This window comes from Spea bombifrons, chromosome 4, assembly GCF_027358695.1.
Source record: "Spea bombifrons isolate aSpeBom1 chromosome 4, aSpeBom1.2.pri, whole genome shotgun sequence".
NCBI classification, from domain to species: domain Eukaryota; kingdom Metazoa; phylum Chordata; class Amphibia; order Anura; family Pelobatidae; genus Spea; species Spea bombifrons.
Window position 1 is genome coordinate 56417654 of NC_071090.1, and position 21455 is coordinate 56439108.

General features: G+C 40.3%; 1 protein-coding gene across 1 annotated transcript in view; it reads right to left on the reverse strand.

The window, feature by feature from the left end:
* GRM8 (glutamate metabotropic receptor 8) overlaps positions 1–21455 on the reverse strand; it is a 366995-nt gene that overhangs the window by 36294 nt on the left and 309246 nt on the right. The window contains exon 9 of the mRNA XM_053465208.1: positions 16672–17607. Within this exon, the coding sequence (XP_053321183.1) occupies positions 16672–17607 (936 nt within the window). The remainder of the gene's footprint in view (positions 1–16671; positions 17608–21455) is intronic.

Below are 21455 nucleotides of genomic sequence, written 5' to 3' on the forward strand. Positions count from 1 at the left end.
CTCAAGAAAAAAAAATAGCAAGAAACTTTGCTAACCAAGAAAAAATGTTTTGCATTCATATCAAATGGAGCAATGCATATTTAATAGTAATTGCTCCCTTTTATATGTATCTGATTTTCCAATGAATGTATAACCCTAATTTTTACTACATCAAAAAGTTATATTAATACATTTACCGTTTTGTTATACTAATATCACATAAAAGCGTTGGGAATGCATCCACTTAAAAACTTGTAGCATCCTAGGAATTACTATTTATATGTGATACGCCATATGACATCCTGTCATATACAATATGGTCGACTCATTAATCACTCATTAAGGTTTTCTTTGCAAACCAGTGTGCTTTTTGTAGTTGCAAATATTTGCCTATAGTATTACTATTAGTAACACAATCATATTTGCTCTGTTTAGGCAGGTCTGTAACACGGGAAAACAGCTTTATATTCAGATATACCAAACATAAATATACTGGCATAGATTAGAAATTGCATGTATGTTGTATAGACCAGGGGTGTAGAGAGGGAGTATGTATGAATGTATGTTAGAATGAGAACGCGGTTAAAGTGTGTGTTAACATGAACGTTTACTGCTTGGTCACTGGGATTTCTGTCTCCTGATGCCCCCCTGCCATCCTTTTTCAGGTTCCTTGGCTTGTCTGACCTCGTCTGCCAGTCTCCCCAGACCCCACTGGTGTCTCTCTGCTAGTCTTCAGACTCTGCCATCTGTCAATTTCCCATTCTGTCAGTCCTGTTCATGTAGATGTTGCCTAGGAAGAAGCAGTATGCAACCAAAGACATCACACAGGGTTCTGAGCCCGAACCTGTCCCTGCACAGAGACACCCGCCTAATCCACCATACTCACACACATCCACTGGCTAACAATATGCATATATAAAATACACAATCATTATACATGCATACACACTGAATCTGTCACTACAATACAGTAGACATACTGACTCTAGCAGTATACTTATACACACTGACTTTGACACTACAGTATGCACACACATTCACAGACTTACTCCGGCACTATACATACACACTGACTCTGACACTACAGTATACACACTCACATACATTACTCCTCCCCCCTCCCCCTCTCACCTTCTGGATGACTTCTGCCATCTTAAATCTAGCACCCTATGCTTTACTGGGGCACAGTGAAGCGACTGCTGTGAGGAGCCCCAGCGGGGTGACATAACAAGCATTTCCCTGTAGGGAAGCATAGGGCTGCAAAACCCTGGATGCCAGTAAGTGGTTTCCAGTAGCCAAGGTGACTTGATACCCAGGATTTTTCAAGCCATTGATCAATAATTACTTTAGCTCGCGTTGATAAATGGGGGTATAAGGGATTTTAGTACCTATTGCATGCAATATCAGCTACACTAAAACCCCTAGGCATATTTTTATATGTAAGTAGCAAAAGCCAATTAACTCTAAAAAAAAAACAGGACCCTGGGGCACCATATGAATTCACAAAACAATTCTGCATGTCTCTCAGAACACATTTATCTATGCGTATCTCTGTCAGCATGCTAGCTAATTGCATATCAAATTATTACAGAATTGACTTAATCTTTTGCTTTGTATTGCTCCATATGTTTGAAAACTATAAAACACAATAAAACCTTTATTGGAGAAAATATACAAAGGTTCTGGCATGGTTATGGAATCTGGTATTTTGATAACGTAACCTGAATAAAATCAATAGACCTTTCTTGAAGTGCACACAGGCTTTTATTTTCTCTGCTGCCTATGTTAAGAGATAATTGGCAATTAGAAACAATGAATGTTTTATTCCATAGATTCACCGAGTATACCTTCAGATGAAGGAACTCCTAATTTACATACTAGATTCAAAATAGTCAGGAAACTAGCACAAAACCAACTGCATTCAGGGTAAGTAGTTTGGCAAATAAAAAAAGCAATTTAGTCCCTAGGTGACTGAGTGTGTCTAAAACACCACCTATAAATCTTAATAATACAGATTTCCTTAAGAACTGGCAAACAATACTTCCTAATTGTTCTTTTAAAATGATGTGAGCCTCATTTGTGAGGCTGATGGTTTGGTCAAGACCCACAAGAAATCTTTACATACAAAAATCAGTATTTTTTTTTAGATACCTCAAATTCAGTACCTACAGAACAGAATAGTCTAAGAGATCTGAAAGTACTACAATCGACCCAAGAATTAGCATTAGAGACAAGATAATCAAATCATCAACCTTTCTAAATTGGCCTTAAGTAAGACACATATTAAACTTCTGCAAAGGGGCCTGACCTTTGTCTTCACTCCATCTTTTAATAAACTCTCATGAATTAAAGATCTATATTTATTTGTGTGTACATTACTTCATGTAAAGTACAGTAAACAGGATGAAGGGGAAGCTAAATTAGCTGGATTAAGTACACAAGATTACATTTGTATATGTGATCTGAATTCTTTATTACAAGAACAGCATTGCACTACTGGCCTCATGAGCAAACCAAAACCACCTTTCGAAATATACACGTCCATTTACTGAATCTTCCAATGCTGATTTATGTGTCTGTTTGGTTATAAAAGAGATTGAAAAATTGGATCCCTCTACCTTCTCTATACAATCTAATACTTCAAGAGCTGAACAACAAGCTCATCAGGAGCTAAAAACAAATAAAACTATAGTAATTAAACCATCCGATAAAGGGGAAAATATTGTTGTTAAGGATGCTATACAATATGAACATCTGTGTCTATGAAATCTATCAGACATGCAGGACTGTCAGATCTCACATAATGATCCCACTGTAAAGTGTTTACATTAATTACATGATCTTTTGGTATAAGGGAAGGGTTAGGGGTTTCTTCCTATGGATGAATTTAATGTCATTCTTTCTTTCAATCTTACTATTGTGACATTTTATTGTCTTCAGAAAGGCTTACATAATCTTAAAAATACACCAGGATGGTGCCTTTTGCATCTGCCAATGAATGTCTGATACAGAATGCCAGTATTTATATGGATAAACTATTAAGACCTTTTGTAGAAAAGCTAGACTCTTATATACAGGACACCAAACACACCATTCAAAAACTCTCTTTAATTAGGTTGCCATTTGAGAGTTATTTGTAAGTTTAGATGTGGAAGCTCAGTATAATATTATTCCCCATTATATTTGCATTCAGAGATTCAAATAATTGACTTCTGAACTATTTACTTTGGATCATGTTGAGTTTGTTTTAAAATTACTTATCACTCAAGTTTTAATGACATATTTTATTAAAAAAATTGGGACATGCTGTGCCCCTAGTTATGCCAATATACTGTATATATTAGATGGTGGAAGCCACCACCTTATCTGATTATCTGATTAATCCTCATGACACCACAGGGTTTTGAATGCACTATATAAGCAATATCTTTTGTATTTTATTCAATTCAAAGTTATATCTCAACTTAAGAGAAATTATATTGTTTGTGTAGTAGACACACCAGTCAAATACCCGATGGGCCGTTGACTGCCAGTGTGCCACCCTCACCGGATCTGCTGTTGCAGGTTTCTCATTTCATCTGAAGAAGAGACCAAAGAATTTATGAAAGCTTTTTTGATTCAATGAATAGTCTATTAAAAACCCAGTAAAAAACAGTAACAGCCATTGCCCTTTAGCTTTGTAGAAATAAACAACAAATGAGCTTTGCTATATCTATCCATATACATGAGTATCCCTATATAATTACAAACATAAAATGCACTAACTTTTTACAGGAGCAACTGCTTGGGGCTTGCACTCAATAATGAATAATAAAGTTGGTGAGTTGACGCTGCAACGCATTTAGCATCAACCCATTTTAGTATATAAGATATTGACCTTAGTCACTCCATCAGTAGCGTACCTAGCGGGGGGCGGGGGGGGCGGTCTGCACCGGGTGCCGCTCATCAGGGAGGTGCCAACTTGCCGGCACCCGGCACCCCTCCAGAGACGGACAGTAATGTCCGCCGCTGGAGGAGCAGGCTCGCAAGAGAGCGGTATCGGAGGTCTTTAACAGACCTCCGATTCTGCTCCCTTGAGTGATTTTAAGCCGGTTCCCCTGAACCGGCTTAAAATCACTCAAGGGAGCCGGAGGTCTGTTAAAGACCTCCGATTCTGCTCCCTTGCGATCCCCGCGGCAACTGCTGCTGTGCAGAGGGCACTGTGGGCGCGGCTTCAGTGCCGCCGGGATCTGACAACAAACCCCGGCGGCACTGAAGCCGCGCCCACAGTGCCCTCTGACCCGGAAGAAGACAGTAGAAGAGGAGCGAAGAGGAAGACTGCTGTAAAAAGAAAAGACTGCTGTAAGAAGAAAAGAAGTAGAAAAGAAGGTAGGAAATCATTCATTAAGACTGAGTGACAGTGAGAGTGGATTGGTATGTGTGGAATGTGTGGATTGGTATGTATGGATTGGTATATGTGTGGATTGGTATATGTGTGGAATCTGTGGATTGGTATATGTGTGGAATCTGTGGATTGGTATATGTGTGGAATCTGTGGATTGGTATATGTGTGGATTGGTATATGTGTGGATTAGTATGTGTGGAATCTGTGGATTGGTATGTGTGGAATCTGTGGTATGGTATGTGTGGAATCTGTGGATTGGTATATGTGTGGATTGGTATATGTGTGGATTGGTATGTGTGGAATCTGTGGATTGGTATGTGTGGTATGTGTGGAATCTGGATTGGTATGTGTGGAATCTGTGGATTGGTATGTGTGGAATCTGTGGATTGGTAAGTGTTGATTGGTAAATGTGTGAGAGTGATGGGTGTTATGCTGTACCGTTTCCAATGTCTTTTTCATTATAATTATGCTCTAAAGTACATCATAACTCCCATCACTCTATACTGTTCCGTACAGTGGCAGAGCTGGGAGACAGAGGCCTTGCACCCCCACCGCAGGGTGCTGGTCAGGTTCTATGTGGGCAATGTGGACGCTGGCTTTGGGGTGTGCAATCTGTGATCTATGCCTGTAATTTAGGGTGTTTTATCTATAACTTTAATGCTGAGTTTTTATGTGAATTCCAATTGATCAATACCTGAAAAGCTGGGTTTGTGTGTTAATGTGTTGGTCTATATCTGCTATGCTATGTTTCTATACATTATTTATGTTTACCAGCAATTACAGGATTTGTATGTCTTATTCAGTTGATCAATACCTGGGGTGCTGTTTCCATGTGTTGTTTATTTGATCTATACCTTCAGTGCTGAGTGATTTCCAGTTGATCTATACCTGCAATGCTGGGTTTGTGTGTTCTGTTGATTTATACCTGCAATGCTATGTTTCCATACATTATTTATGTATACCTGTAAATACAGGATATTTATTCAGTTGCACGTGCTGTTTCCATGTGTTGTTTATTTGATCTATACCTGAACTACGGGAGTAATTAAAAGAGAGTTGTGGTTTAGTGACGTAGGGGACAAATGGACTTTGGGGATGATTACGGGGACAGGACCTCCCAATGTCACGGTGCAGTCAGAAGAAGGGAAGGCTGTACTGACTCTCACAGTCTTCCCCTGATCTGCAGTTGAGGGCACTACAACATAATCCCTATCACTATACATCGATCTAGACATTTACAATAATGCAGCATAACCCCTACCACTATATACTAAGCCAGACACTGAAGTGGTAGGCCTACACCACATCAATGGCTTTGTATATAGTGATATGGGTTATGCTGCATTATTGTAAATGTCAGGCTCAATGTATAGTGATATGGATTACGCTGCCCCACCGTCAATGTGTGCTCAGTATAAAGTGATAGGTGTTATCCTGTATCACCGGCAATGTGGGCCTCAGTATATATTAACAGTTATGTTGTACCACCGTCAGCGCGTGCCTCAGTATATAATGGAAACAGTTATGTTGTACTACTGTCAGCGCGTGTTTCAGTATATAATGATAGCAGTTGTGCTGCACAACTGTCAATGTCTGCCTCAGTGTATAATGATAGTTATGTTGTACTACTATAAGTGTCTAGCTCAGTATATAAAGATAGCGGTTATGCTGTACCACCATCAATATCTGGCTCAGTTATAGTGATAGGTGTTATGCTGTTCCACTGTAGTATCTGGCTCAGTGTATAGTGATAGGAGTTATGCTGTTTCACTGTAATGTTTGCCTCAATATATGATGAAATTACTTAAGCTGCACCACCGTCAATGTCTGTCTCAGTATAGAGTGATAGGCATTATGCTGTACCACCGTCACTGCCTGGCTCAGTATATAGTGATATGTGTCATGCTATACCACAGTCAGTGTCTGGTTCATATGGTATATATAATCATGAGTCGACATGGCAACACCACTATATATGCAAATGCTTAAATAAAAAGAGAACAATGTTATGGTGACTCCTGATTATAATATCAGAATTTTTTTAGTTTATAGTGTCTTTAGCTGCTTAGCCAGTACTTAATTTGTAATGTTTGTCACTCATTTGTTAGGGTTATTAAAGAAAGCACTATTATATGTTCAGTAAATGTTATTTAAACATATTTATTTTACTTATAAGTTATTAATTTATTTTTTCAGATTTCTTGTTGTTTACAGTTGACATACAGTTTACAAATTGGTGCAATAAATATTCTTGCCAACATAATTTTGTAGATGTCTTTACATTGGGGGGGGGGGTGCCACTTACAGGATCCGCCCCGGGTGCCAAATACTCTAGGTACGCCCCTGCACTCCATAGTTCTTAGATTATAAAACATACTTGTTTCTTTACTATGTACATGACGTTGTACTATTACTCTTTTAAAGTGCTTGAAGCACAAAAATGGTATAAAATAAATTAATATTTTTTGTGGTATTTGTTTTACTAGAAACTTAACTATATATAACTATATATATAGAGAGAGATATATAAAAAGAGGCAATTGATATTTACTGAGGGTTCCTTTATTTTACTAATGTTTAGCACCAGTTACCATGTTAGCACATTTACCTAAAGATTCATGCTGTTAAATAAAATGCAGAAGATTGGCTCGTGGTGCTTAAAGATCTGCTGATTCTGGGCACAACCTGAAGCTACAAAACAGTGCTGTGTGACCTTGTGTGAGTCACTTCATCTGTCACAGTGAAATGACATTTAAAATCAATTTGTACAAGTAAGCTTTGTATGTAAATTGTCATTGCCCACTGAGGCAGGTACACCATTTCCCATTTCCCATGTTTACTCTAGATGACTGATGAACTGATGACAAGGCATGTTGTAGATATACATATATATATATATATATCTATATATATATATATATATATATATATATATATAGATATATATATATATATATAGCCATTTGTGTACTAAAAGTACTAGGTAAAGCATACAAAATCAAGTGTTTGAGTATTTCCATGATGCAGTGACAGTTTTTGAACATAAGTGTGTTTTCAAGGGCATGTGTGTGTATAATGTGATAATTGAGTCCATATAGGTGCTATAGTTAGCATGTATGTAAATAGTGTGCTAGTGTGTATGTTTACTAGGTGGAGTAAGGTGCCAGCCCACCCCTGGCATTATACACTAACTGGCCTTTCTTACAGGAGCAACTGGTTGGGGCTTGCACTCAATAATGAATAATAAAGTTGGTGAGTTGACGCTGCAACGCATTTAGCATCAACCCACTTTAGTATATAAGATATTGACCTTAGTCACTCCATAGTTCTTAGATTATAAAACATACTTGTTTCTTTACTACGTACATGACGTTGTACTATTACTGTTATGGAACTAGAATATATCAGCAAGAAACGCTTATTGCTTATTGCTCTATAATGGCGCCGAGTCGTCGGACAAGGGGTGGAGCTGCCCAGCCTGTAATGCAATGACGTCAGGAAGCCGTCGCTCTTGTCTGTACTGTGAGGCCCCCCGCTCCCTGTCTACTCCGGCTACTGTGTCGTGTCTGACACAGACACCTGCGCCATCTTGTGATGCACTTCACCAACTGTCTTCAGTGGAAAATCCCCACCAATTGCCTGCCCCGCCTTCTATGTTATATCCGGTACAGGCATCGGCGCCATCTTTGTTAACTGACAACGCCCAAAATTCTGGCCTACCTCCAGCTCCGTTATCTTCTGTGTCTATTCCCACAGTGTCATTGTACCCAGTAGTTAATCCGGATGGCACATTTGTATTACCTACCCAGACTACAGCACCCAGACATATGGTCCCAATCATGATAATGATTGCTGAGGAGATGGGAGCTAGGCCTAAGCACCAACCTATTTTCACTGATGAAGAAATAGGTACTCATGATAGTCTATCAGAAGAAGAGGGCTCAGAGGAGGAGGAATCCCGAAGCATTTACCATGGCTTACCTTTTGTACGTTCCCCTATAGGCCATCGCCGTATAAGACATACTCGGCAATCTGATACCGAACAGCCCTCAAGTACGTCAGCCCCTCAGCCACCATCCATTGGGAATACAAATCCCAATAATCCGTTTTCTTCTCAATTCGCTGAAATTATGTCTGCAGCTATAGTACAAGCCACCCGACTCGCCACAGAAAATGCTACTCTATGAGATGGTCTCGCTTCCACGGAGCCGCGTTCCAAATATGTAGCATTCAATCCGCAACAACTATATACAATCGTCAAAGATCTCCCTGAACCTGATACTCATCCAATGCCATTTTATCGAAAAGTTTCACAGGCCTGGACTACCTATGGATGTACCTGGTCTGACCTTGTTAGTATTGTCCAAGCCAAAGCAGGAGATTATGCAGATCTTATTCTCAACCAAATTATACGAGACCTATCTTATCTACCTTGCGATCCCAGATCCACTGAATCAGGTCAACAGTTTATCAAGCAACTGGAAATCTGGCCGAACAAACAGTATCTCTACAGGATATAACTCAAGAAAAAGGAGAGTCAGTGGAGAAATATGCCTACAGAATCAAACGACATTTTCGTGATTTAGGATTCTCACTCCAAGAAATGGCACATATTCGTATGTTGGGTCGTGCCTTTGTAGACGGCCTCCGTTCTGATCTCAACAAAGTACTCACTACCTGCCGCCCGGAATGGAGGTCAATGGATCTCGAAGTCCTTATACAGGTTGCTAAAGGATTGGAGGCAGGAAACAGCAAGAAAAAGTCCGCCATCGTGGCGGTAATGACCGGAGCCGACGCCACTAATGAATCCACGGACGGACAGCGACAACCTCGTAAATGCTATGGATGCGGAAAAGTCGGTCATCTTAAAAGAGTATGCCGTAGTCGCCATCTGTGGGCCGCTTATCAAGCCCAGAACCAGAACCAGAACACTCCTCCTCCACCTCCTCCTCCTCAGCCATAGGAAATAGGCGAGCAAATGGAGGAGGGGGACTCTATTTGCATGGCCGTCTCCGCCCCTCCTTCCGGCCCTTCCCCTAAGATCACTCTTGATGTAGCCGGAAAACCTTGCTCATTTCTTGTCGACACTGGCGCTGCTCATAGCGTGCTTTGTGAGACGGATGCACACCCATGCTGGTTATCTGATATACAACTCCCCTGTAGTGGGTTAGAAGGCGTGGTTCAACACAACCCACTCACACGCCCCTTACCCGTCACAAGCTCTTCAATACATCTGCCTTCATCTACTCTAGCTCAATTTGTGGTCAGTGCCACTTGCCCTTTCAATCTTCTAGGAGCGGATTTTCTCAGCAAAATCCGAGCTAGTATCTCTTTTACTGACAATGGAACTGTCACTCTCAATACTGCTCTCGCCCCTGAAGAAACTTGTATGCTTATGGCAGTAATACATGATCCACCTCAAGATGAGCCCCCAGACTTTCTAAACAAATTGCTTGACAATCTTCCAGCTATTTTGTGGGCCTCTGGGCCTATGGACATTGGACGACTCAACGTCCCACCAGTACAAGTTGTGCTTAAGGATCCTAACGTTCTTCCATACAAGGCCCAATATCCTTTATCAGTGGCCCAACTAGATGCAATATCTATTCAAGTAGCTGCACTCCTAGAATCCGGTGCAATAATACCTACTACTTCTCCTTGCAATACTCCGCTGTATCCAATTAAAAAGAAGCAGATCAAAGGCCAACCTCCAGTGTACAGGATGGTACAAGATTTACGCGCTGTCAACGAAGCCACGGTTCTGGATACCCCTATTGTGCCAAATCCACATACTCTTCTATCCAGCATTCCACCTACGGCATCCTGGTTCACTGTAATTGATCTTGCTAATGCCCTTTTCTCCATTCCATTACACCCTTCGTGTCAATATCTTTTTGCATTCACACATTGCTGGTCGGCAATACACCTGGACGGTGATGCCACAAGGAGCTCAAAACAGCCCGTCCAGTTTCAGCAAAGCTATGTCTTCTGTGCTTTCTTCATGGCAAGACGCTCACCCGGAAGTTGAGCTCCTGCAATACGTGGATGACCTACTTCTTTGTGCTCCAGACCAATCCATGTGTCAAGAAACTACCCTGGACCTACTCTATTTTCTAGCTACAGCTGGCTGTAAGGTCTCCAAATCGAAACTACAGTTATGCCTTCAAAAAGTGATTTTTCTGGGACATTGTATTACAAAAGGCCGTAAACACCTTACAATGGCACGGAAAAAGGCCATCCTGGAGTTGGCTCCGCCAGAAACTCCACATCAGCTACAGACCTTTCTGGGTCTCATTTCATACTGTCGTCCCTGGATTCCCGATGCTTCTGTTCTAATGCAACCACTATATGACTGTATACCTCGAGAACTACCAGCAATTTTTTATTTAACACCAGAGGCACTGGACTCATTCGACGCTCTACAACAAATGATTGCCTCATCTCCAGCTTTAGGAATTCCAAACTATTCTCTTCCGTTCCGTCTCTATGTTATGGAACGGCAAGGCCATGCCACAGGCGTTCTCACTCAGATGCACGGTGGTCGACATCGTCCCCTCGGATTCTACTCCAAACGATTGGACCCAGTTGCTCGCGCGACACCTTCCTGTGTAAGAGCTATTCACGCTGCCAGCTGTCTTCTGGACGTCACTTCAGATATTATCCTCGGACATCCCTTGACAATTCAATCTCCACATGACATCTCAGCTATTTTACAACAGACCCAACCCAGACATCTCACTGCTCAGCGTCATCTTCGTCTCCAAGGGAGTCTGTTGTTGCCCGACAATGTTACTATTCAACGATGCAATGTTCTCAATCCGGCTGCCCTCCTTCCACTTCCAAGGGGGGAGTATACTGATATTCTGTCTACGGATTTTATTGATCTAGCCACAGAAGAAGATCTTCAGGAACAGCTATTGTGGCATACACAGTCATCAAATGTCGATTTTCCAGATGTACCACCCGAGGACGATCCACATGATTGTCTGACCATGATGCAAGCGGAAGTCGGTTCGCCTCCGAACATACAGGATACCCCACTCTCAAACCCAGAAGTGACCCTATTTGTGGACGGCTCCAGATATGCCGATGACAAGGGTCGCTTCCATACGGGAATGGCGGTTACGACTGACACCACTGTACTCTGTGCAAAAGCTCTACGACCGGATCAGTCGGCTCAGGAGGCTGAACTAGCTGCCCTCACCGAGGCCTGCATTATGGCTAAAGATTCTACCACAAATATCTATACGGATTCCAGGTACACCTTCGGAGTTGTACATGATTTTGGAGTCATCTGGAAGGCAAGAGATTATATCACCGCAGCAGGGACTCCAATCAAGAACGGGAAAGCAGTTGAAGCTTTGATGACTGCGGCCCTACTCCCGAAACAAGTTGCAGTGATCAAAGTTAAGGCACACTCACGGGCTGACACTATGGAAGCAAAAGGAAACGCCTTAGCAGATAGTGCAGCCAAGCAAGCAGCCCTCAATGAAGACTCAGCGGTCCCTTTAATGACGGTGACCAAGGAAGCACCAATGGAATTAGACTGGGATATTTTAATTCAATTACAACAACAAGCTTCAACCAAGGAACAAAATCAATGGATACAAGAAGGAGCATCCAAGGATGAGCGGGGAGCCTGGGCCAGAGGCCAATATCTTTGTTTACCCCGGATTTTATATCCTTTAGTCGCATCACTAGCTCATGGACCGGAGCATCGGTCTAAAACCATTATGAAGGAGATTATCGACAAAATCTGGATCGCACCAGGAATCACCCCGATGCTAGCACGAACCACCGAATCATGTTTAATCTGTGCTCAGTGCAATACCGGAAGGACAGAACTACACCATCCAAATGTTTACCGAATGCTCAATACCCTTTCCAACGGATTCAAATTGACCACATTCAAATGCCGATGTGTCAGGCATTTCAATATGTACTGGTAGTGGTCGATGTGTTTTCCGGATGGCCAGAGGCCTATCCAGTACGAAACCAAACCGCACCCACTACCGCCAAGAAACTCATTCAAGAACTTATTTGTCGCTTTGGGGTCCCTGAGGTCATAGAAAGCGACCAGGGACCTGCATTCACTGCAAATATCACCCAAGAAGTGTGGAAGATTATAGGTTCACATCTTGCTTTTCACACTCCCTACAGACCCCAGAGTAGCGGGAAAGTAGAAAGACTAAATGGCATTATCAAGTCAAAAATGTTGAAAATGACACAAGAGACTGGTCTAAATTGGGTACAGTGCCTACCCATCGTACTTTTTGCTATCAGACATACGCCAAAGGCATCACAAAAATTGACTCCACTCGAAATACTTTTTGGAAGTAGCCCTAGGCTAGGACAGTACTTCCCACAACAGTTGCAAATGAATTATGAAACAATGGCAAAATATGTTAATGCTTTGACTACTCAATTATCTAATATACATGCCCAAGTTTTCTCTTCTATTCCAGATCCCAATATCTTCGAAGGTACTCACTCTCTATTGCCTGGAGAGTGGGTGGTCGTGAAGAAACATGTCCGATCTACCCTGGAGCCGAGATTCGAGGGCCCTTTTCGAGTATTACTAACGACTCCTACCTCAATAAAAGTTGAAGGGAAACCCACCTGGATACACGCATCGCATTGCAAGAGAGTCAAAGGATAAGACCCTCCAATCAATGACTCCTAGAATGCATATCCTGTGCATCCCACTATTATTTTATTTCATTTTCCAACATACATGGGGAAAACCAGCCCAAGCTATCAGTCACCAGGGGGGTCGGGTAGCCATTACGAGAGATGCAAAACAAGCAGGTCCTCCCATTTTTTGGTACAACTCCAGTAGCACAACAGTAGCCACATACTCATTCCAATTTTGTCACATTATAGATTGTGTTTCTAAACGCTACACCAATGTATATACCGGTGTGATGACACAAGAAGGGGATACCACCGACAATTTTGACCCCGGGTATTGTGATGTTCAAATAGGAGAATGTGTTGGGTACATATGCTATGTTGGAGGGCAATGGGGGGACAACTGTAGGTATTGGGGCTCTGTAATAACTAATTCAGGTACCAAATGGGTATATAAGCCCCCTGAAGCCCTAGCCCTCAAAGATCACTATGGTAAATCATTGCTCTCACGAATGACTCTCATATCCACCGGAACTGGTGATAACCAACGATACACCCTTACTATAGAGAATCCCCGGCCAACTGATGCTCGAAAATATATGTTCGGGATTTACAAATATGGTTTTATGAGCGGCAAGGCCCCCTTCTATCTTAAAGATATGTACAATAGTTTAGAATGGAAAGAGCCACAAGGTAAACCATCAAACCAACCAGTTTCGGAACCAACAGGAATCCCATATATGGTCCAGCGTGCCATTCTACGCATGATAGCTATAGCGAATCCCACTTATGATGATACTGTAGCCATAGAAACTGGATATAATGATATTAATCTATGGCTCGAGTGGATGCAATATTCTGCTATTAAGCACAATAAGTCCAATTGCTATGTGTGTGGTAGAGCCCGTCCACATCTGGGTACAGTACCCCTACAGTTGCCCTATCAGTCACTGTTATGTCTATTGAGTCTTTATACCAATACCAGTAACAAATTCACCGAATGTGAGAAATGGAAAAGAGAATATCCTCTATTAATCGAGGCTCCCAAGCTCAACGGAGGAATTACTATATATTCTGGCACTTACATTTGTATTTCAAACACCAAAGGAACAGGCACATTTCTTGGTAAATTCTCTAATGGTAATTGTGCTGAATACAGCAATTTGACCGGTTCCCCCACACAGAATCAAGTATATTCTCTGGGAGATATCTATTGGCTATGTAGAGACATGAAACTGCGCACCAGATTAGAAGGTAGTTGGACTGGTGAATGTGCACTGGCCAAAGTTATAATGCCGTTATTTATAATGTCGGAAGAGCCAGAAGCTGTTGAGGCCCAGTCTACCCTGTTCCGTAAGAAACGCAGTGTCTCAAAAGCCCCCGAGGGAAGCTTCGACCCCCATGTGTATATAGATGCAATAGGAGTTCCTTGGGGGTCCCAGATGAGTATAAAGCCCGAGATCAAGTAGCCGCTGGTTTCGAATCCATTTTTCCAATTGTTACAATAAATAAAAATGTTGACTGGATTAACTACATCTATTATAATCAGCAGAGATTTGTCAACTACCCCCGAGATGCACTCCAAGGACTTTCGGATCAATTGGAGGCTGCAACCCAGATGACTTTTCAGAATCGTATGGCATTAGATATGATTCTGGCAGAAAAAGGCGGAGTCTGTCAAATAATTGGAGAAACTTGTTGTACTTTCATCCCAGATAATACAGGCCCCGACGGAAAAGTGACCGTGGCTATTAAAAAGTTAAATTCTCTAGGAGACGAATTAAAGCGCAACTCCGGAATCGATCATCCATGGGCCGAATGGTTTGGCTGGCTCAAAGGATGGAAACAAGCTCTGGTCCAGCTGGGAATAATTTTACTGATTATTGTGATTATTGTCGCTTTTATGCTATTATGTGTAGTCCCTTGTCTTCGACGTCTATGCGATAAAATGCTTGCAGTAGGCGAGACTACCCCGTTAATGCTTATGTACGATGACACGATGCAAAGCTTTGCATCTTCTTATGAAACACCATTTAGTTTGATAGTTCCCCCTGACGGTAATCCCCGCCCCGTGTAGGGACATATAGATCCGAGGGACATATCCAAGACCTGAAACCGGGATTTTATCCAATAGGGATAATTTGTTGCCACTGCAGGTGAAGAGGATGCGGGATTATGTCCGGTAGGATCTGTCAGGATTAGGGACAGTCGGCCATCGTATATTCAAGGGGGGACTGTTATGGAACTAGAATATATCAGCAAGAAACGCTTATTGCTTTAATGAATATAAGCTGGCCTCGACCAATAAAGGGTTACACCTCATGCAGATACGTGAGAGACGCAAGTAGCAGTGTATTCAGTTATCTATATTTTACTAACCGCAAGCGCCATCCTGGCTATATCTAGTTGCAGGAAAGTATCTAATATTTGCTTCTAACTGTTTTCTGCCTTTCTGCCTATTTCCGCATAGTTTCAGGATTAACCAATTAATAAGCTTTACGTAACCTGACGTGTCTTATTTCTCTCTCCGTGCACGTACATTAATATTCACATAATTTGGAGCAGTTCAACAATTGAAGAAAGGCTTTATTGGAAAGCATCCAAAACATTACTGTTTTTGTACTATTGCGCTTGAAGCACAAAAATGGTAAAAAATAAATTAAAAGGAAAGAAGGTGCTCTGATTGGGTAGAGTGGTTTTTCTAAGTTATCATGGCAGTCCTGATCAGTATATGTCTTGGTCAAACAATTTAAATGCCTTTTAAATTGTATGCTGATAACACAATATTACAGATTCTTAGTTGAAGTAGATATTAGATAACAATGTATACTTCATTATAGTGCACAGTTCTGGAATGCCATTTGTAACTAATCCCAGATATACTGTATGTTGGGATGGAAAAATATGGAAACATTTTCAAACTAAAATGGAAAAATTACATATATGGGATCTGTTCCCTAAGGCAAACTTATTATCTGTAGAGCTGCTTATTGTCTTTGAACAGGGAAGCATTCCATAAGTGCATATACATATCTGCTTTATGACCACACTATAATCAGACTACTGGATAGTGTGCTTATCTTGTGGCTGACCTAATGAAAAATTGCATTTGAAAATGGCATTTTGTATTTTTCCATTTTGGCAACATACAGAATTGCTGAAATATGAAAAAACATGCATATGAATTATTTGTGGAACACAGAGATAGCGGAATACATATTGGGGTACTTTTGGAAGCAGCACAAATCATACATGATAATTTTTTTTAAAATATTCATGGTTTCAAGTAAAAAAAAAGATTAAAAAAAAGTACTTTGGTAAAAAAAAAAACAGGCTTATAAATAGTGTACATGGATAGACTGATTTTTTATAAAGTACAATACACGCTTGCTTTTAAAAAGTGTGATTAAGACCCATTTCCGTTAAGTAAACAAATAAACAGAGCAACAATTCATCCTGATAATAGCTTCATTTTTTGAACCTACACAGAACCCCCTTCCCCATGAAAGTAAACTTTTTAAACAAAAAATGAAACACCTTTGGTTACATTTTAAGAAGTTCGGCTGTCAACTATTATTGGCTGTACTAAGAACTTACAGTTCTGAATTCTGTAAAACATTATTACACATATGCTTATAAATAAAGCCAGAGTATAATTATAAACAATTAATACTCACCCGCTCAGCTGACTGTGCTGTTCCAAAAAATATTGGAATAAACGCTAACCAAATAATGCAGGTGGTATACATAGTAAATCCAATAGGTTTAGCTTCGTTGAAGGTTTCTGGAACCCCTCTAGTTTTAATGGCATAAACAGTACATGTAACCATCAACAGAATACTGTATCCAAGGGAGCAAATTAGAGACAGTTCAGAAATGTCACATTTCAGAACCCCCTTTGCATTTTCAGGGTCAGGTGTTCTTTGTTCTCCATAATCTACTATAATATGGGGAGGATCCACCACAAACCAGATGAAGACTCCAACCAACTGTACAGATATAAGACTGAAAGTAATAACTAGTTGAGAAGCTGGGCTTATAAACTTTGGGGCAGTGACAGATTTCTTTCCTTGCTCAAATATCCGGTGAATCCTGTTTGTTTTTGTGAGCAATGCAGCATAGCTAAAGCACATTCCAAGCCCCAGGAATATTCGCCTCAAGGAGCAAACTACCATGTCTGGAGTTCCAATCATTAAAAACGTTATGGCGTAGCACAGAAAAATTCCTGTCAGTAGCACGTAGCTGAGCTCACGTCCAGATGCTCTCACAATAGGTGTATCGTTGTGTCGGACAAAGGTGACAATTACAAATGTTGTTGCCACAATTCCCAGAATGGCTATAAAGACAGGCACAACAGCCCAAGGAGAGTGCCATTCAAGTTTGATAATAGGGATTAGCTGGCAACCAGTGCGGTTTACATTTGGTCTTTGATCTAAAGGACACAGGTCACAGGTGACCTCGTCCAACTGGTAATGATAGCCTTCACATCGTTCACAATTCCAGCAGCATGGGACGCCTTTCACCTGTTTCTTTCTTTCTCCAGGTTTGCACGGCATGCTACAGACAGATGCTGGCTGTGTATGTTCTCGACTTCTCCACTGCATGTCTTCCACCTGGCAGAACAAAACATTTATGAGCATTTGATTTTAATCAAATCAACCATATTAAAATTGTGCCATAATAACCTCTGTTCTGAAATAATTGAATGGGTGATGATTGAATGTAACTTGGTGAGACCTCATAGCATGATTTAATTTAAGTGAACTATTTTCATAAAACCATTATGGCATTACATTGGCAAGTAACAGAATATTATATGTACTAAAATGGGAAACTGTAGAAATGATGGGATTCACTAATCTATAGCTGTTAAAATTACTACTGATGCCTAAGTGTCTATTTTCTGCAGAACTTTGTTGATTTGCTTTTCTGAATTATGCAAATGTTAATTAATCCATACCTTAAATTCAGATATGGTTACTGTGAATTTACTGTTAAAGTACAAAAACAAAAGTCAGTTTCAATAAGATATCATTTATGAAGAAAAAAACACAACCGTTGGAATTTTAAATTATAAATCTAAAATCACAAAATAATTACAGCCAACTTATATTCCCTTGTATTTTCTATTTACTTATTTTCATTGTGCTCAATTTGTTCTGTCTTCTGTAAACTTTAATAAGAGAATAATGCCTAAAAGTAAATTGTAAAATGTAAGTGTATTCAGGCACATAATATTCAACTACCTTCATTGAGCACTGAGATGTTGTCTTCACCCAGGGCTGTCGTTTGAAATTACCTTAGGCTGCTTTGTAAATGTTGCCCTTAACCTCAAAAACAAACGTCTGTGAAATAACCCTTGTATTACGTGAGGCTTCCAATTACAGGCATATGAATGCACTAGATTGTATATAAAACTCATAACATACCATCAATATTAAATTGCTGTATTTGGTTCAAAAGCATTATTCAGTTTTTCCAACACAGCTGCCGTCTCAAGCTTTCTATTACTTAAGGACATAGGGAAGACATTTACCCAGCCTAGCCTCTATCATCCAAACTGCTTATAATAACCATTCAAGATTTTTTTCATGGAATTTGTAAAACAAATGAATATCTCAAAAGACATAGTTGTGTCACAGTTTTTGTCCTATAAGGTGTCCTATAGGTGGTGTTACTCTATAAGAATATTAAAAAGCTTTGCACACATCCAATGACAAATACTGACCTCCATCTGAGCAAGGAAAATGTATAGCTCTATTGGGCCCACGCAAGATGCAGTATTTAGTCAGTCCATGGCCAATTTAGAGTAATGGCCAATGTAGAGTAAGATAGAAATTCTCTCCCTTAAATCTTTCAGATATAATAGTTACTGTTTCCATAGATTTTCTCTAACCATAGTTTAAAAATGTTCATGATTTTAGTATTAGTTACCATATTGTGTACAGAATGTATATTTAGTGGATATAGACATGTATAAATAGTATTAACGGGGCCGTTTGACAGTCCCGGTCTGCTTCACACTAAAGGAAGGCATATTAAAGTAAATAATTTAAAATGCATTCTTTGAAATGAGGAAAAAAAGTTTTGCATAAGGTTAACTTTGACCCCTCATAGGAATCCTTCAAAATGTTCGCCAAGTCAGTGCTGGAGCTGACTGGCGGTAAGTATATTACCTGCCACGAGATGCGTATGGCTGAACACATCTCGGAAAACAGAGGCAGACAAAGAGGCAAATGCCTACAGGGGATTCTGCAGAATACCCCCATGCATTTGCAAGAGGGGCATCAGAAAAATGTAAAGTGATCTCTCAGCTATGATAAGCATTATCCTAATATTACAACATTGCTTGAGGCACCTTCCAAATGTAACATTAACAGTATAACGCAAACAACTAGCACTGATAATATTTGCTTTTAATGTTCTAGTTTTCCTCCCTTTTATCTAGAGGCAAAGCTGCTTCCTTGCCCTTTGATGAAAGTGGTCTTGTTCTATGAACTCCATTCCAATCCCTTTGACACTGGAAGTTATATTTAAAAAATCTAAGAGTCTGGGTGTATTACTTTCTATGTTGGAGGAAGTTAAAGTACATTTTAGAGTAAAAATTGGTAGTTTTACTATGTCTAACCCTGAAAATAGCCTATTATTTCTTTCTGTTTCACTTTACTTTCTACCAGCTTAGATCAAAATACAGGTAATTTCCCGATCTTCTCTGACATCACTTACAAATAACTAGATTTTGGAAACTGCACTGTGCTGAGAGTTTACCGTGTGATGCCTGATTTTCTGTCTGAAATAAAATTTGCACACTATAAGTTGAGTGGAAAGAAATACTAAGGTAAAATGCAAGTATCAGTAAGAAGGACACTTTATATGTCACCAAGCATATATTATCCCCTTTAGTAATTCAACTTATTTATATATAGAATGCTTTCAAACACTGGACACACTACTTAGATTAAGACAACGCTACTTGATATGCAAGTACAGAAGAAAACAAATCAACTGGAAAAGGCAGGATAACATAGCTCCATAAAACAAAGGTTTAAGTCAGAGATTGCCAGTGGTGCATTTTTGCTAAGCAATGCCCAGTGCCTGATCCTGGGCACCAGCCATCCCCAAGTGCTTACCTTGACAGCCACTGTCCTCTAACCTAAGCACCAGGAAATAAAGTTATATCATTGAGCATTGTCTTTTAAGGATACTCAACGCCAGTTAAGGTTGACATGGATTCTGTGCTGGCTAAGCACAGATCCGCTTCAACTTAGGGGCTCTTGTATTAAATGGGGAAAAAATAGAAAATAAAAAAACAACAATAGTTTTGCCTTCTTTTGGATCAAACAGCAACAAATTAACAGATATAGGAAAGGCTGAACTTGATGGACGCATGTCTTTTTTCAGCTTATGTAAATATGTAACTATGTAATAGTGTAGCCAGCAAATGTGTATCTTAACGTGTGATAAGTATTGCACTTAAAGTTATTCTGTGATAATCAGGCTCTTCTCAATATCTTTAGGTCTGAGTAAAGTGACCAAATTGCACAGTATTTTCCACCAGTTTAATAGTGTGGAAATAAAGTTGCACTTACAAGATGATAAGCACACTGGACTGTCTGAAGCAGTTTCTAAAACAACCAACATCACCTGAGGATTGTTTTGATTCAATCAAAATCACTCAGAAGTCTTGGAAGCTGTCTGACCTACAGCCTGTTCTAAAGCTCATTAGCACACTGTCATAAACGTTAATATTTAACATGCTAACTGAGGCCTGTCAAGTCTTAAATGTAACTCTTGGGTTGTTCTTGGAATTTCTCTGAGCATGGCATGGTCTGACCTTGGGGTGACTTTGCTGGGATGTCCACTCCTGGGAAGATTGGCAACTGTGTTGAATGTTTTCCACATTTGAATAATCTTTCTCACAGTAGAATGATGGACTTGTTTGGAAATGGCCTTATAACCCTTCTCAGATTGATGCTTCTCTTAGATCATTGCTGATGTCTTTCCTTCCGGGCACTGTGTTAACATACACCTGAATGCTTCAGACCAGAAAACTTTGATTTTTATAGAGGTGGTCACACTTGCTGATGAGCAAATTTGATAATGTTTTATTATATACATTATATAGGCATTCTGAAGAGTTTCCAGCTATTATTTTTATAGTTGTTCACCTATTGTTTTATTTATTTGTTTCATTCTTTCTTGAAAACTTTAGAACTGGTTATCAAGTGGGACAAGCCATGTATATATATATATATATATTGTTTTATGGAGCTATATATATATATATATATATATATGTATTGGCTCGGATATAGGCCGCCCCCGTATATAGGCCGCACCCCCCCCCGAGATATGCTGCCACTGCCCTCCCTCCCCGAGATATGCTCCCACTGTCCTCCCTCCCCGAGACACGCTACCACTGTCCTCCCTCCCCGAGATACGCTACCACTGTCCTCCCTCC